This window comes from Elaeis guineensis, chromosome 5, assembly GCF_000442705.2.
Source record: "Elaeis guineensis isolate ETL-2024a chromosome 5, EG11, whole genome shotgun sequence".
Lineage (NCBI taxonomy): Eukaryota > Viridiplantae > Streptophyta > Magnoliopsida > Arecales > Arecaceae > Elaeis > Elaeis guineensis.
This window is the reverse complement of record NC_025997.2, coordinates 655,554-673,390: the sequence shown is the minus strand read 5'-3', so window position 1 is coordinate 673,390 and position 17,837 is coordinate 655,554. Positions and strand designations below refer to the sequence as shown.

The 17,837-nt window shown below is 39.7% G+C and overlaps 1 protein-coding gene across 5 annotated transcripts; it reads left to right on the top strand.

Annotated features, from left to right (window-relative positions):
- The first annotated feature begins 9,578 nt into the window (after positions 1–9,578).
- Positions 9,579–17,514, top strand: LOC105032589 (probable proline transporter 2). Of its 5 annotated transcripts, none has more exons than XM_010907068.4 (8): positions 9,579–9,733; positions 9,841–10,098; positions 11,556–11,780; positions 12,023–12,117; positions 13,099–13,288; positions 13,623–13,747; positions 16,336–16,551; positions 17,013–17,514. In XM_010907068.4, exons 2-8 carry the CDS (start codon positions 10,002–10,004, stop codon positions 17,391–17,393), a joined length of 1,329 nt encoding a protein of 442 aa, XP_010905370.1. In that variant the 5' UTR covers positions 9,579–9,733; positions 9,841–10,001; the 3' UTR covers positions 17,394–17,514. The 5 variants fall into 5 exon arrangements, with proteins under 5 accessions (XP_010905370.1, XP_010905371.1, XP_010905372.1 ...); XM_010907069.4 differs by having other exon boundaries at positions 9,585–9,733; positions 9,864–10,098; XM_010907070.3 differs by lacking the exon at positions 9,579–9,733 and having other exon boundaries at positions 9,744–10,098; positions 17,013–17,050; positions 17,149–17,514.
- The last annotated feature ends 323 nt before the right edge of the window (positions 17,515–17,837 follow it).

The window sequence follows — 17,837 nt, the reverse complement described above, 5'->3', positions numbered from 1 at the left end:
AGGTTAGTGAAGAAGTCACTTTCTCAAATGTCGATCTGGATGGAATAAAATGTCTCCATGATGATCCTATCATTGTTTCTTTAAATATTCTTAATTATGATGTACATCGAGTCTTAGTTGATAATGAAAGTTCACTTGATATTTTGTTTCATGATACTTTTATTCGTATGAATTTGGATTCTAAACTATTAACAAAAAGGATTACCCCACTGATCGGATTTTTGAATACTACAGTCTTAGTGGAAGGAACCATCTCGTTAATTACCATAGCTGGATGAGCTCCAAAACAAGCGGTTGCACAAATAAACTACTTTATCATAAAAAGTCTGTCTGTGTACAATATTATATTAGGATGATTTGAACTCAACGCACTTAAAGCTATAGTGTCGATCTATCATCTGATGGTGAAGTTTTCTACTCCAGAAGGGGTCGATGAGCTTCGAGAAAATCAATCGCTCGTGAAGAAATGTTATATGGCAACCCTACGAGGAATGGCACATGTGGAACAATCGACAGATGAGCTAGATGTACAGAATGAGAAAATTGAACAAAGAGGACAACTAATAGACAATCTGATATCAATAACCATTGGTGAAGATTCGAGTAAGGTGGTCCAAATCGACTGAAACTTATGTAAAAAAGATCGTCTGTATCTCATCTCTTTTCTATGAATAAACATCGATATATTTGCTTGATCGGCTTCAGATATATCAGGAGTGAATTCAGAGGTCATGGTACACCAGCTCAATGTGGATCAAAAGTATCGTCCGATTAGGCCAAAAAACATCCTTTTGCCCCTAATCACTAAAAGGCCATACAAGAAGAGATGGACAAACTTTTAAAAGTCGGATTTATACGAGAAGTATATTATCCAGAGTGGTTAGCCAATGTCATTCTCATCCTAAAATCAAATAGAAAATGGCACACATGCATTGACTACATCAATTTCAACAAGGCATGTCCTAAGGATAGTTACCCCCCATCTCGTATTGATCAGCTGGTGGATGCAATCTTGGGATATTTGCTCCTCTCATTTATGGATGTATTCACTGGATACAATCGATCCAGATGGCCTCCGAGGATGAGGAGAAAACTACTTTTATTATTGATCAAGATCATTTTTGTTATAAAGTTATGCCATTCGATCTCAAAAATATAGGGGCAACCTACCAACGACTTGTCAATAAAATCTTCAACGTGCAAATAGATTGAAACATGGAGGTATATGTCGATGACATGCTCGTCAAAAGTCAAATTGCTGAACATCATATTGTCGATCTTGAGGAATCATTCGCAGCGTTGTGATGATTTTGGATGAAGCTCAATCTTAGCAAGTATGCATTCAGTATCACCATAGGCAAATTCTTCAATTTTATAGTGTCTCCACGAGGGATCGAGGTAAACCCAGAGAAGATTTGAACTCTCTAAAAAATGAAGCCACTGAGGATGATTAAAGAAGTGCAGCACCTGACTGAAAAGATTACAGCTTTGAATAGGTCCCTTTCTAGGTCGACCGAAAAAAGCCTACCTTTCTTTAAAGCTCTCAAACAGGTGAAAAACTTTCAATGATCGGAGGAGTGCCAAGCCGCCTTTGAAGATCTAAAAAAATATCTTGACTCACCTCCATTTTTTAGCAAGCCTGAATCTAAGGAAGCATTGTACTTGTACCTTGCCATCTCTCCCACTGCAATCAGTTCCATCCTTGTCTGCCAAGAAGCTAAGGTGCAAAAGTCGATTTACTACATTAGTCGGATACTCCATGATGCTGAGACAAAGTATACGAAGCTTGAAAAGGTGGCCTATGCTCTCGTGATATCATCCAAGCCATACTATTGTTGTCCTCATTGATCAGCTCATAAAATTAATACTCCATCGATTAGAGACCTCGGGTGATTGGCCAAATGGGCGGTTGAGCTAGATAAATTCGATATTAAGTACCTACCTCAGCCATCCATCAAAGCTCAGGCTTTGGCTGATTTTATCTTAGAATGCACTATCCCAGATGAGGGACAGAATGCTAGGGAGATCATCTCATCAATCGATGAATGCTGGATTCTCCATGTAGATGGATCCTCGAATACCACAGGTACAATAGCAAGATTGATTCTAACCAGCCCAAATGGAGTGATCACAGAATACGCTTTGCACTTTGAGTTCTCCACCTTCAATAATGAAGTTGAATATGAAGCACTGATGATGGGACCGAGGATGGCAAAAAATCTAGAAGTAAAGCACCTCAGAGTTTATAGCGACTCACAACTCATTGTAGGCCAGGTGCAGGGAGAATATAAAGCTCGAGAGCCAAACATGATAAAGTACTTGCAGAAGGTCAAAGATCTTGCCTCCAGCTTCGATACAATGAATATCCTATAGATACCACGGGCGAAAAACATGTGGGTTGACCTACTTTCAAAGCTAGCAACAGTAGGTGTGGCCAACCTAAAGAGGATATTATATCTCGAAACTCTTGAAAAGTCGAGCATCGAAGAGCATGAAGTGATGCAAACTAACCCTAAGCCAAGCCGGATAGATCCCATATTGCGTTATTTACGAGATAGAATATTGCCTACTGATTGAGATGAAGTTAAGAAGTTGAGCTATCTTGCTGCCCAATACCTCATCTATGATGGAAAGTTGTATAAAAGATTATTTATCCTACCTTTACTTTGGTATCTCCATCCTTCAAAAGCTGAGTACGCTCTATGAGAAGTTCATGAAAAAATCTGCGGCAGTCACTTGGGGGGCAAGGCTCTTGCTCATAAAGTGCTACGACAGAGATATTTCTGGCCAACCATGCAGAAAGATGCTGCCGACCTGATGAATAGGTGTGACCAATGCCAAAGAACTTCAAATATTCAGTGCCGACCCTCTACCCCTTTGACTTTGATTACAACCCCTTGGCCTTTCGCTCAATGAAGAATAGACATCCTTAGACTCTTCCCAATGACAGCAGCACAGAAAAAATTTTTGCTCATTGCAATCGACTACTTTACCAAGTGAGTGAAAGCAGTAGCACTAACGACTATCATTTTGGTGAAGGTTTGTGACTTCGTATGAAAATTAATCATATATCGATTTGGTCTGCCATAAGCGATTATCACCAACAATGGACGACAGTTTGATAATCCGAACTTCAAAGATTTTGTAATGGATTGGACATCAACCACAGGCTGACTTCTATAGCTCATCCTCAGAGTAATGACGAAGCTGAGGTAACGAACAGGACCTTACTATAGGGATTAAAAGCTCGGCTCAGTCAGATAAAGAGATTGTGGGTCGAAGAGCTATACCATTTACTATGGGCATATCGAATGACTCAACGACTTCCAACAGGAGAAATCTCTTTCAGGCTAGCCTTCAGTACTAAAGCCATGATACCATTTGAGATTGGCTTGCCAACGCTGTGGGTGGAAGAATTTGATACAGATGATAACTTCTTTGGGCTAAGAGTAAATCTGGACTTACTAGATGAAACATGTGAGCAGACGTGAATTCGGATGTCTAACTATCAACAAATGATAGTTCGATATTACAGCTTCTAAATTAAAGAAAAATCTTTCTTGACGGGATAATTTGTCCTTCATCGAGTTGAAGTCTCTCATCCGATGGAGCGATCGAAGCTTGCACCGAACTGGGAAAGTCCTGACTGCATTATTGAAATAGTTCAATCACAAGTTTACCGACTCAGACGGCTAGATGGAACTCCAATCTCCAGGACTTGGAACGCAGATAATTTATGTATCTACCATCTTTGAACTGTAATGATTCATTTTTTTTTAAGTGAATAATAAATTATTTTTTTTATTTTATTGAATTATGTGTTCTTTTGAAAAATATATGCTCTTTGTCCATGAACAGAATATGGTATATTCGCCATACAGATGTCCGAAACACGTGGTCCTCAGCTATGATCGAGGAATAGAATATGTTCTCCATCAACACAACATGCAGTCTTCGACTATGATGGAGAAATAGAACGTGTTTTTCATTAGCATAACATGCGGTCCTCGGCTATGGTCGAGAAACGAAACATGCTCTCCATCAACACAACACGTGGTCTTTGGCTACGATCGAGGAATGAAACATATTCTCCATCAACATAACATGCGGTCCTCACCCTCGATCGAAGAATGGAATGTATTCTCCATCAACACAACATGCGGTCCTCGACTATGGTCGAAGAACCAAATGTGTTCTCCATCAACACAACATACGGTCCTCGACTATGATCGAGGAACGAAACGTATTCTCCATCAGCATAACACATGATCCTCGACTACGATCGAGGAATGGAATGTGTTCTCCATCAGCATAACATGTGGTCCTTGGCTACAGTCGAGGAACGGAATATATTCTCCATTAACACAACATGCGGTTCTTGACTACGATAAAAAAATAGAATATGTTCTCCACCAGTATAACGCACGGTCCTCGGATACAGCTGAGGAACAGAATGTGTTCACTAACATAGCAATTTTTGACTACGACTGAGGAATGAAACGTATTCTCCAACACAACATGCGATCCTCGACTACAGCCAAAGAATACAACGTGCTCGTCATCAACTTAAACAGATTGTCCCCAGCTACAGCTGAGGAATGGAATGTATTTTCCAACAAAATAATTTCTACTCATCATCAAGAGAATCACCTACGACTGACAATTGCTATCCTAAAGAACTTAACGAAGATCAATAATTGATTCCAATGATTAGCTTGGTAAAGGAAACATTTTTATTGAAACAAAAAAAATTACAAATAAAGATCGGCCCGTTACAAAATACCTCGATGACAATTGAGGTTACAAAAAGATACTGATCAAAGAAGCTCGGATATGCCTGAGCTGGGATACAAAATAAAAGTGAAAGCAAAAAGCTTCAAACTTGGGAGGCAGATAGATCTTCAACCTCGGCTTAGTCGGAAAGAATGATAACAGTTGGAAGTGTGGTTGAAACTGCTTTCTCGACTCTCCTATCCTCTCACTCTGGGCTGAAGAGATCTTCAATCCGTAGACCTTCATCTCTGCCCTCACCATCCTCCTCCTCATCGTCAGACTCCAATAGGCTGAGGTCGAAATCGGGAGCCATCTTCTTGACCTTTTCTTTGAGGTCGGTAATATTTTGTGCATACGAGGCAACTCCGAAGTCCACTTTGATATCATGAAACTCGATCAAAGATTTGAAGGCCTCAATCGTGGCAACCTTGGCGGTCTTCAACTCATTCTCATACTTTTTCTTCTCGATTGATAGCTGAGCTTCAAATTCGACCCGAGCTTTAGAGAGCTCGAATTCTAGTCACTTTATTTCCTCCTCCAATAACTTAGCCTTCTCTTTGGCCTTAAGCTTAGCCAGTTGGGCATCATCCATCCTTTTGCTAGTCTGGTCGGTCTTTTTCTCGGCCTCTCTTGAGATGCACCGAGCTCCACGCATCACCTCGGTATAGTAGTCTACATGATGGGCAAGCTAAAAAAAGATTTAGTATCAAATATCACGATCAATAATGATTGAGCAGCATGGGAAGATCGTCACTTACTTGAAGTATAAAGTCGTATGCATCATGCATACAGAATGCATTGCCTTCAGCATTGAAGGCTTCAGCGTCGGTCAGTAAGAGGATTGACTGGATCAAAGACTGAGCAACTCAGAAATTGTTTATGCTCGTCCTAGTATCCCGAGCCTCAATGCCTGAAGATGCTCCCACTGGAGCAGAAGATCCAACCTATACGTCAGCCATTCGCAAAGACATCTTCACAAAAATTTTGGGCCTGCTCGAACTCCTCTGTGATGAAAATACAGAGGCTCAGAGGGCAGGCTCCCCTGGAGCAGCTGATTGCAGCGGCACCACGACGCTCGTTGGTGCTGACGATTCCCTCCTTGGAGTTCTACTCAACCTCAAGGAGCCTTCGGTAATGGGCTGAGCAAGAATAGCCTCGGTGCGGTCGCGCTTTGGAGCTGGGGTCGTGCTTGTCTTCTTTCTCTTCATTGCCTGATGAAGAGCCTCGGCATCCTTGGGATCCATTTCTACATGGCATATGATGTCAGTAAAAATGCAAAAAATGATGAGCTAAAGAAGTTTATGAAAAGCAACTCACTCTTTGGGTCGGCTAGAATTAACCCGATCCTGAACAAAGTGTCCTCAGTAAGAAACTCAGTTAGCGAAGGGAGAGTCTGACTGAAGATCTGCTTTAACACCTCCTCTTTGACGTCAGACAAAATTGGAGCCCTAACCACCGACCTATAAGGTCCACCCCATGACGTGTAGAAGTTTCAGGGTTGCTCGATCGAAATGAAAAAAAATGCTCCTTCCAATTGTGAACTGAGGAAAGAGCATATTGGAAGAGACAACATCCTCACCGAGGAGAAACATACCACCACTCATTCTCTATGGGATGCTTCTTCAATATGAAGAAGGCCCGAAGAAGATGGTAGGTCTGCTAGACCTCAAGGAGAAGGCAATGAGCGAAGAAGCCTATGATCTAACGCCATGAGTTCGATGCGACACTACAAAAATATATTTTATATAATTTAAGAAATTTCACTATGAGGTAGTGGAAGGGTAGCTAAACTCTGATCTTTAGAGCTTCCTCATACAGACCAATCTGACTTGGACAAGGAAGAGCTATTCTTTCACCTGAAGCAGCCACCTCTAGTTTGTACTCAGAAGGAATTTGGTATTTTAATATGAGGACTTCTAAGTCCTCGGAGTAAAGGATAGAATCTACCCTATAAGGATTGAAGTCCGAAATCTCGGGTCTCCCCGAAGAACAAGCTATGTCAGATGCAGGGTCTATATTTCTAATATTATCCTTCAAGCTTAACATCTCAGGGGTAACACTCCTAACGTCGTCGTCCAAACTTGATGCTCCAAGGCCACACTCCTAAAGTCATCACCTGTGCTCCAGGTGTTGGCAAAAAAACTAGAATCACTCATGGCTGAAAGAAAGAAGGACTGACCTAAAAGATAAGTGGCCAAGCAAATGGGGGACGAGGAACGGAGGGAGACCAACTAGCTCGACTTTACCCGAGCAAGATCGCAGAATCACCAAAGTGCCAGAGTCCCTCCCTTTTTGAACAGTAGAAGCAGTAAAAAAAAAGTTACCGTGGCCCTATTTACAAAACCCCAGAACGGCTCCGATCTAGTGATGATTTGCCTCCCTCGATCGATGTTCGACAAGTGTCGTATGACGATTGATCAAAATAGGGCTTTCGTGGATCCGAGAAATCGATGCTTCAGATTCAAAGATGGTTCGCCTCAATCGTTTGATTCTTGATGCATGTCCTCAGTGAATGGTGATCTTCTCAGTATCAACCTCAGATTAAGTACTCTCTTCAGTCAATCTATTTGCAGCTCGACCTTGAGAGTGGGGGGCATTTGTTATAGATCTGTATCTCAACCTTGACCTAAACAACCTTGTCATCGTCGAGCAAGTTATAGCTAAGCTACACGAGATGGCGATCACCTAAATTGATCGAGCATTTGCTGGATTGGATAGACATGGTGATCACCTAATATAATTTATTGGATTAGCGATAAGTCTTCTTCCTCAGTCTGATTTCTTTTTATCTCAACAGTCGATCCACTTCAAGTTGATCAATTTTAGATAGCAAGATCCTATATTTCTCGACCATGGTGACCTACTAGGTCGGCTGTTGTCGAGAAAGACCTCCTAGGTTGGTTGTTACTGAGAAAGACCTACTAGGTCGGTTTTTGCTAAACTATTACATCTGTCTACAGACTCTTCCTTTCTAAATCTGAAAAGTCCAGATAAGATAGGATTCCTTTGCGATCAGATCTCCCATAAAAAGAAAATCCTCCTCTGAATCTATCCATCCGATAAATCCAAAAATCACCAGAACTTTGAGTCAAATACATCTCAAACTCTTCTCCTATAAGTAAAGGCTCCAGGACCCTCTAAGGTATGCAATCGATCGACTCCTAATTCTTTCCTCTTCTCTCATAGTTCTCCATCTCTTGACTTGAGCATCGGAGGATCTACACCAAAGCCAACTCTCCGGTGTGGACTTATTTTGTAGGTATTCGGATGAAGCTATAGCAGCTACTTCGACGTCCGACCTTAGGCTGGAAGATCGACAGCAACAATAATAATATTATATATATATATTAAAAATATAATATCCATCCCTCTCTCTGTCTCTCAATCTTCCTCCCTTCCTCTCCCGCTCTGGATGTCCTGTCTCTCTCTCTCTCTTCGTTGTGAGATCCACTCCCTAGCGGCCAAACCCCGCCCACCCCACATGGTGCATCTCCTCTCCCCCTTCTCGTGCAAACCATAAAGAAAGGCATGGCTGCTAAGTGATGTTCCTCCCTTCTCCTCAAACCCTAATCCTGAGATTGAGATGCCCTCATGAGTCTCAGAAAGGTAAGGAGGAGATCAAGAAAGGTAAGGAGGAGGAGGAGCTGCAGAGGAGGAGGTGGAGATCAAGAAAGGTAAGGAGGAGGAGGCCCCGACGATGGAGGAGAAGCGCAGTAAAGATTCTCTGAAAGAGGAAGAGGTGGAGGAGCATAGATCGACATGTGACGATGGCGTCAGGGATGAGGATTCCACTTGAGATTCCTCAGATCAGAAGGTCTCCAAAGAAGGCAGAGGCGATGGAGGTGAGTAATTTTTTTAACTTAGTTCCATCTTTTTCCTCAAAATTTCTCCTCCTCATGTTCTATTTAATCAAATTATTTCATATAGATTAATTAAAAGAAGTTTTAGATCTCGTTTCGTTAATGGTTCCACTGAGCGATGTTTTTCAATCTCCCTCTCTCTATCTCTCAGTCTCCTGCTCTTCTTCTCCATCGAGATCCCTCTGCCAATATCCGATCTCTCCGATGGTGCCGAGCCCTCCCTCCTCTCATGCTCCCGACTTCCTCTCCCTCTCCATCGAGATCTGATCTCCTCTTTGCCTCTCTCCCTCCACCGTTGCCTTCTACGGCTTGGCTACTCCGCATCCCCTCCCTTTGTCTCACATCGTCTCTGCCACCATCCAGGCTGCTTCTCCCTCTCCACTGCTACCCTCCACAGGACCCAAATATGAGTTTCGGATCCTGAAATCGGGTCCGGATATCTGGGACCCATTAGGGTTTGGGTCTGATACTTCAATGCCAGACCTGTCGGGTATTTGGATCCGGGTCTGGTATCGGTAACTAAGATCAAGTTCCGACCTGAATATCCAATTTTGGATCCGAATCCAATCCGTTGACATGTTTAGAATACTAGGAGGTCAAATTCTATGTTAGGTAACAATGGTATATTTGTGGTTGGGCCATGCACAACAAAAAAAATAAGTTTTAAAATTTAATTAATAAAATTTAAAATTTTAGATTAAAATGTTTTTTTAATTTTTTATTTAAGATTGATATTTTTCTGTCATCAAACTTCAAGATCTATCCAGACGGATGAATGAGTTTGGAGTACTCTCAGATTTGTGGTACCTATGATCTGATGGCCGATGTTGCTAAAGAAGATCAAAGATGCAGCCCGAATCCTTATCTTAATTCTTCCCCCAATGGTCGGTTCGTTGACAGGACGGCGAACGTGGCGCACTGAACAAAGCGGAAATTCCCAACTCATATATGTTAACGGATATATTTGGGAAGAAGTGGTATCCATCTCATCAACGCACTTAGAGCGGTGGAGGGCGATTCGCAGATCCGTCCAACGGTCCTTTCTCCACCCAATTCGTTTGCCCCTTTATCTTTATACGGAATCTCTCTCTTTCTCCTCTGTATGTAAATCTCCTCCTCTCAAAGAATAGATGGAATTTTCCTTCTTTGTTCTCTCAGTGATTGGTGGGAAATAATTTTTTCATTTCCTGATGCCTTTGCTTTTGAGGCCGCGTTGCTGTCCATCTATAGATAACGGGACTCCGATGGCGACCGCGTTGAGGCTGGAGAAGGACCACGCCTCCTTCAGCTCCTCTTCCTCCCTACATCTCACCACCGACAAAGAGACAACCACCAGTTTGCGGTTGAAGTGCGGGCGGAGAGGAGTCGATGGCGACAGCGATGGAGGTCGAGGAGGAGAAGTCCCGGTTCCACGAGGGACCGGAGCCTGATGCGTCGGATGACACTGCTCACCAGATAAGCCACGGTATCTTTCTTCCTTCTTGTAATTCTGGATCTGTTATCAATATCCCGCAAGGTTGGTTTGACGAAATAAATATGACGATCCTTTTATACCATTATTTTTTCTAAACTGGCGGCGGGAACTCTTCCATTCTTTTTCCTTCTTCTAAAAAAGAAGGAAAAAAACATACAATAATGGGAATGGTAATGCTCTAGAAATTGTGAAAAGACTTGTTGGGAACCCCCCCTTTTTTCTTTTTTATTTTTTCTCGAGGGTGATGGTATCCGGTGGAAGAACTGTTTTATACGCATCATCTCTAAACTTCGTTGACAAAGAAGAGCTGTTACTTTAAAAAAAAAAAAATCAAGTTTATTCCTGTAATAGTTCTTAATAGGAGGAGAAGATGTTTGAACACCACCCTTCTCCTTTGGGTTGTATCTCTGGAGGAGAAGATGTTCTTATAAAAGCACAGTGCATTTCTCATCCTCTCTGAACTTTTCTCCTCTGCCTTCCTGGTTCCTATTAAAATTCTCTGGAGCTTCCATAATCTTATTTTACCTCAGCGTTCTTTGTTTTCACTGAATTTCTCGTAGCTTCTATAATCTTACTATTCTGAAACACCACCTACGCAACATGACTAGTGTCTAAGTTTTACTATAATCTCTTAAATTTTGAATAGGATAGTATTCGGTTGTCAACGATTCATGCAGGAACGAGAATAGGAAATAACTCTTTGTGCTCATGCTTTTTCAATACCTAGGAAGCAATGCAATTTATCATTTCAAAGGCCTATGTGTACTGGGATGACATTTTGGAGTTGTGGCCAATGAAGTTTTGGCTCTTTCCAGAATGCTACTCCAAATATCTTATTGATTTTTATTTTTTAATAAAATGGGTGGCTCTGCCTCCTCTTCATCAAAAAAATATATATATATAACTTCATCGTAAATGTTTCTTGAAGTTTCTCCTTGGAATCACACTATAACTCGAAACACTTCATGAGTTCAAGGATCAACGGTTCATGCCAAAGTCAAATTTAGACATTTCTCTCTATTATATAGGGTGTTTGTGCTCTCCCTCCTCCCCTCCCCTGCCCCCCCCTCCTTCCCCTTTGTGTGTGTGACAAACACAGAAACAGACATTAAAGTTGCGGTCTATTACATCATCTACATCATTATACATGTACATGTACATGTACATATGTTTGTATATATTGTTAACGACTACTAACTTCATAATCCATTAAACTTGAGAATAGTTTCAACAATCTATAATGTGTTGGTTCCCATGAGGCCATGACTTGTATGACTCAATCAATCTATTGTATCTTACTATAATTTTATTCACAGCTGCTGGTGTCATCTCATGATTGTTCTTTAAAAGTTTTATTTCAAGTTCTCTAGTTTTACTTTGGCTTTCCATTTGAAGTTGTAATGATTTACTTCATATTCTTCTTGTGTACTGGTTTACTGGTTTTCCAGATCATTGGCTTCAAGTTAGTTTCGTCCTCACAACTGGGGTGAACAGTGCTTATGTCTTGGGATATGCTGGATCAACCATGGTTCCTTTGGGCTGGGTAGTTGGTACAGTTGGTTTCATTTCGGCAGCTGCCATATCCTTGTATGCTAACATTCTCGTTGCCCGTCTTCATGAAGTTGGTGGTAAAAGAAGGATTAGATATAGAGATCTTGCTGGTTATATCTATGGTAAATTACCTCTTTAATGATCAGTATTATATCCAAATCTTTGTCACGCAAGAGATTGGCTTGAAGGATGTGCATAGTTTCAAAGGGACATAGTCAGCTCCATTCTTTCACACATTTTTCCTAGATAAGATCTTTCATCTTCATGTAGCACAAATTTTCTGAATTTAGTGTTTCCTTCCCTACAAAGTTGGTCTGACTTTCTAAACCTTAAATTATTCTTTTCTTTGCTATGCTTATTGCAGGTAGAAAAATGTATGCTCTTACATGGGCCCTACAATACGTTAATCTGTTCATGATTAACACGGGATATATCATTTTGGCTGGGCAGGCATTAAAGGTACAATAAATACTGGCCACAATCACCTTAATATTATTAGTTTTTAATTTTTTTTTCTGCTTCCTCTTCTTTTCTGTTAGTGATACATCACATTCCTAACTAAGAAGCTACTGCTGAAAAAAGAAGCTAGGCTGCTGTACTTTGGCTTCTCATGTTTTCACAAGTTTTCTTGGTCAAGTTGATGGTCGTAACCTCGTAGGCAATCTATTTCTTTAGGATAAAGCAATATGGTACATTCAGCAGGAAAAACAAGAGCTAGACATTTAGAACAATTTTCGAACTACTTGTATAAGTGTAGTTTATGAGAATATATTGGAGTCCTAAGAATCTTCTTGGTTCCTGTGACTTCAGGCATCATGGAAACTTTCTACATCTGTAGTTATGTTTTTCACAATCATGATGAATTGAACTCCATTGATTACTTCATGTGACAAATAGCTGTCTAACAGTGTGAGAAATGGCTATAATAGGAGCACAGACTTTCACTTTCATCCAGTTTGTTGGACTTATTTAGAAGTATCCACCCAAGCATAAGCATCTCTCAAAACACTATCAAATAGATTATCAACCACTAAGAACTTGGTGAAATGATCTCATGAGTTATTTAGAGCTTTTGCGTTGATTCTATAACCAGTTTCAACAAGATTTTAACACCATGAATGAGGTGATGTGACCATATGAGTTACTTTATTTGATGATGATGCCAAACATCTGGCTGATGGCAGTAGCATGAACTCATAAGATGCTTATTTTTGGTCATCTTAAATCATATGTATACTCTCAAAATCAGCTTATGCAATATGAGCCCTTAAGATAATCTTGCTAAATTGATTATGGTAAATAGGATAACAGTTATGTTGATGACCAACTCATTTCTAATCATTAGGGTGAACAATCAGGAATGCAGCCACTTTTGCTCCTTAAATCCAAGTTTTGTTGCCTGCTGAAATTATAATTAACCTCTATTTTATTTTTGTGCAGGCTATATATGTTCTCTACAGGGATGATGATGCCTTAAAGCTTCCCTACTGTATAGCAATTGCTGGGTTTTTATGTGCTCTGTTTGCCTTTGGGATACCTCATTTATCAGCTCTGAGGATTTGGCTGGGAGTTTCAACTTTTCTTGGTCTTATATTTATTATTGCAGCATTTGTTATGTCTCTCATGAATGGTATTAAACCAGCTACAAAACTTTCCTTCAAATCCTACCTGATCTTAAATTCTGGACTACCAATTAATGTGCTCCTAAACAATGCTTGGACTCTCATGTCTATCATGAAAATAATTATGCATGCGTTTAACACCGTGCATTTATTTGTACATATATCTTTGAGAGATTATTTATACATATATTATTCAAGCATTTTCTTGGCAAATTAAATAACTTCTCTTTTTTTTCCTCCTCTGTGTCTATTAGTTTGTTGTATATAATTATTGCAAGCTTGCAGAACTGACAAGAAGAAAAATAATGCTGTGAAATTTACATGATTATTTTTTTAATACAGGAATAAGTACTCCATCTCAGAATTACAACATTCCAGGGTCTCATGTTAGCAAGATTTTCAGTATGGTTGGTGCTGTTGCAAGTCTTGTTTTTGCATTCAATACAGGAATGCTGCCAGAGATCCAGGTAGACTTGGCAAAATCCTTCTTAAGGTCATAACAGGAGTATTAAAAATTCAAGTCTTGACATTCGCTAAGTTGTAGAAACTCTTTGACTTTCTGTGCTGTGTTTTACATTACAACCTTAAATTGCAAATGAATTAATTATTATCTATAATGATCTCCATTGAGGGCAGGCTGATTGGTTTGCAGTCTCATGCTCTTTAGGAACTTAATGTGGCGAATGGAATGGACCTAGTGAAAATAGATAGCAAAGATCTGTACATATTGATATCTGAAGGCATGCCACTAGTAGTTGGATTCAGGCTCTTCTCATGGTTTGTTTGGCTCTTTTGTGTTTGAATAAATCAGCTTAATTTCCTTAGAGCTCCAAAGATTTTAAAAATGTAGCTGGATGGTCAAGTATTGAGGCTAGTTATATGGTTAAACATTTGCATCTGACTCTTACACCATATTCATGCAAAAGTGAACTTCTTAAGCATCTCAAGGATAAGAGGTTGTAGTAATCAGTGATATATATATATATATATATATATATATATATATATATATATATATATATATATATATATGTACAAGTCAAATCACAAACACATGCATCCGCGTGTGTACACACTCGTATCTATCTATCTATCTATATATATATGTATATGTATGTATGTATATATATATATATGTATATGTATGTATGTATATATACATATGTATATGTATGTATGTATGTATATATACATATGTATATGTATGTATGTATATATATAATGAAAATAGGGCTAATATGTGGCACTCATGCAACAGTCCAAATAATGTTGCTCTTGACTAGATGACCGGGGCTTGACACTGGTAATCAGCCTAGTGATCCAACACCAGCCCAAACTGGGCGGTAGCGAACCGAACCGGCACCAAGTTGGAATGGTTTGATGGGTCTTGGTTCGGTTATAAATCTATGTCCCCACTTGGATGGTTCAAGAGCTCTAAGGCTCTCTCATTCGCTTTCCTGCCAGATGTTGCTCGATCCCCCCTCTTCGATGTCTCCTCCCTCTCTCTATCTCTCTCTCTCTCCACCATCTTTTCCTCTACTAAACCTTTAAGCTGAGAAGAATGGGAGCGAAACTGTAGATTGCTGCCGTCGGAAGGCTTTCCGCTTCACCTCCCTCCTTGTGGCTTGCCGCCCTTTGTTAGTAAGCCTCCCTCCCTCCCTGTCTCCCCCCACCATCAATTCCTCTTGTAAACCTTGAAGTTGAGTAGAATGGAAGTGAAACCCTAGATAGTGGTTGTCGGAAGGCTCACCGTCTTCACCTCCCTCCTTGTGGCTGGCCCGCCTTCATCTGTAATCCTACTTCCTCTCTCTCCCTTCTTCCCTCCTCTCCTTCCCTCCTGTCTTCCTCTCTCTCCTTCTCTCTCCTCCCTTTTCCTATGCTAGTACATCTAGACATGGCATGTTACAAACCCATATTGTATCGAAGTGGATGCCGATCGGTACCAACCTCAGTACTGGTTCAATAGATCTTGTTTAGCCATTAGATGTAATCTATCATCTATAAACTTTTACTATCAAAAGATCATGTGATTTTCTTATTCATCGTTTATGCATCCAAAGGTCAAAAATGGATAGTTCAAATAAAACAAACAATGTATATTCTTTTGAATACTAGATGCATAGGCTAGGGGTCTTTGAGTCATAATTTTTGATAATCATAAGTAATTTAAAGATAGTAGATCATATCTAATAGCTCAAATCATCAGTATAGGGCTCCCTGATCATCCGAATAGGACTGCCATTATTTCGATTGTTGTGTGGGCACCCACATATTAGCTATATATATGTATAGAGAGAGAGAGAGAGAGGGAGAGTAGTATGTGTTATGGTAGGATGTACTCGGGTGAATTTGGCTCCTAGTGCTTCTTACTGAAAATCTATGGACTTTTCCGAATGAAAATCGACATAGTTAAACACGATCTATGGTGCATAAAATATGTAAAAACAAAAAATCATAGAGTTTCAAGATCTTTTACCCATGTATCAATTAATGAAAATGAACAATTTTAATGGTATGATACCATGTCTTCATTTGATCTATAGTTTAGAAGTATTCGGATTAGCTAAAATTTGGTCTATATATGTTTTTAAGGTATTTAGATCAAGATCAATTGTTTAGATCTGTAAATTATGTGGTGTATAACATACTTTAGCTCACTAGCTATATTACTACTATTCATTTTGTGCTTGTGCAACATATCTCCAAACTAAAAAGTTTTTAGTTTCTGGATATTTTATATATCATAGATCAAGGATGCTAATTTTCATTTTGAGTAGTGCATCATTGATTTCTACTAGAAAACATTTGGGATCAAGTGCACGTGAGTGCATCATAACCTCTCTCTCTCTAAGCTTTATGTTTGGAACAATTTTGCTTTCCTTAAAGTGGCAAATATGCCATTATTGCTTTTTTGCTCGAGAAGGATTAAAGTTTGTTCTTTTGAATCTCTTTGTTCTGTTTTTGAAACAAAATTAGGGCTTAAGATTTCAAACTGCATGGTGGTAAGTTTTGTTTCCCACAAATTCTTACTGGCTTTTTGTTTTTTGGTTTATAGGCAACAATAAAACCTCCTGTTGTCAAGAACATGGAGAAAGCACTTCGGCTTCAGTTCACTGTTGGTGTCTTGCCATTGTATGCTGTTACTTTCATTGGATACTGGGCCTATGGTTCTTCAACATCAACGTATCTTCTCAATAGTGTGAAAGGCCCAACTTGGGTGAAGGCAGTGGCCAATATTGCAGCCTTCTTTCAGACGGTCATTGCTTTGCATGTATTTTCCCTGATCCTTTCCATCGGTTTTCTGCTTTCAGTTTCTGATTATTGAGGTCACAAATGAAAATCTACCAGTCAATTCAAGAAGATAGTAGATCAACTTGAAAATTATTAACTGCTGTTTATCAGTCTATGGGCTGCTACTGCTGTCTATTCACCGAAGTTCATCAGTCTTGCCTGTCAACTATCTGGACTTCTATGATCCAATACTGTTGTTGTTGTATCATTGAATCCTGGAGACCTGATCTTTGCTGGTATTGTTTAAAGAAATTTAACTAGGTGCAGCTCGTCAATCTTTTTGTTGTCATCACGATATAGGCCAGTCATAATGCTGCAAAAACGGTCTTTAACGTTCAAATCAAACAAAAATATGTTTTCATATTATTTCATTGTTTTGTGTGTATAATTGACTCTTGGATAGCTATCATTTTATTAACACTTGTCCTTTATTTGTGGCAGATATTTGCAAGTCCGATGTATGAGTACTTAGATACAAAGTATGGGAGAGGAAAAAGGAGTGCTTTCTCCGTTGACAACATTTCATTTAGAGTCCTTGTAAGAGGAGGCTACCTGACTATAAACACGTTTGTTGCAGCTTTTTTACCATTCCTTGGAGACTTTATGACCCTGACAGGGGCCTTGAGCGTTTTCCCCCTTACATTTGTCCTGGCGAATCACATGTACTTGAAAGCAAGGAAGAACGAGTTGCCAGCATCCCAGAAGGCCTGGCATTGGTTGAATGTTATTGGGTTCAGCTGCTTAGCTGTAGCTTCTGCCATTGCAGGTCTAAGGCTTATTGTTGTTGACTCCAGAACCTATCATTTTTTTGCTGATCTGTAAAGGTTTCTTGATAAATTTTCTGTAGCTTCATCCATGAAGTGGGTTTTTGCTGTAAGTTTTGTATGTTCTTGTGTCCGAGGAGACAAGATAATCAACTATCAAATGGTTTACAAGCTGATTAGTTACATTTGTTTGTGGATGTCAGTTGCAAATAACCGGATCTCCTTTTTGTTTTTAAACTATATATTGCTAAAGCTGATGAAGTTTTTCAGTTGTAGTTCTATTGATTGCCTCGAAATTGGACTGCATTGATATGTAATTTCAAATGAGAAGCAGCATCACTTCCAGATTACATCAGTAGACCATACATACATATATGTGATTGCAACCTTTTGGTCATGGCACTAATGCTCAACTTACCCCAGCATGAATTATTTCGACTTATCCTTTTACCTAGCACCAGCACCAAAATTTTTGAAACATTCCAAGGCAATCATATACTGT

What these genes read in the sequence shown, in the direction of transcription:
- LOC105032589 (XM_010907068.4), top strand. Translation starts at nt 10,002, where the DNA reads ATGGCGACAGCGATGGAGGTCGAGGAGGAGAAGTCCCGGTTCCACGAG. An exon ending in TGCTCACCAGATAAGCCACG is followed by an intron (nt 10,099 to 11,555) that starts GTATCTTTCTTC and finishes CTGGTTTTCCAG; the next exon opens with ATCATTGGCTTCAAGTTAGT. An exon ending in TGTTATGTCTCTCATGAATG is followed by an intron (nt 13,289 to 13,622) that starts GTATTAAACCAG and finishes TTTTTAATACAG; the next exon opens with GAATAAGTACTCCATCTCAG.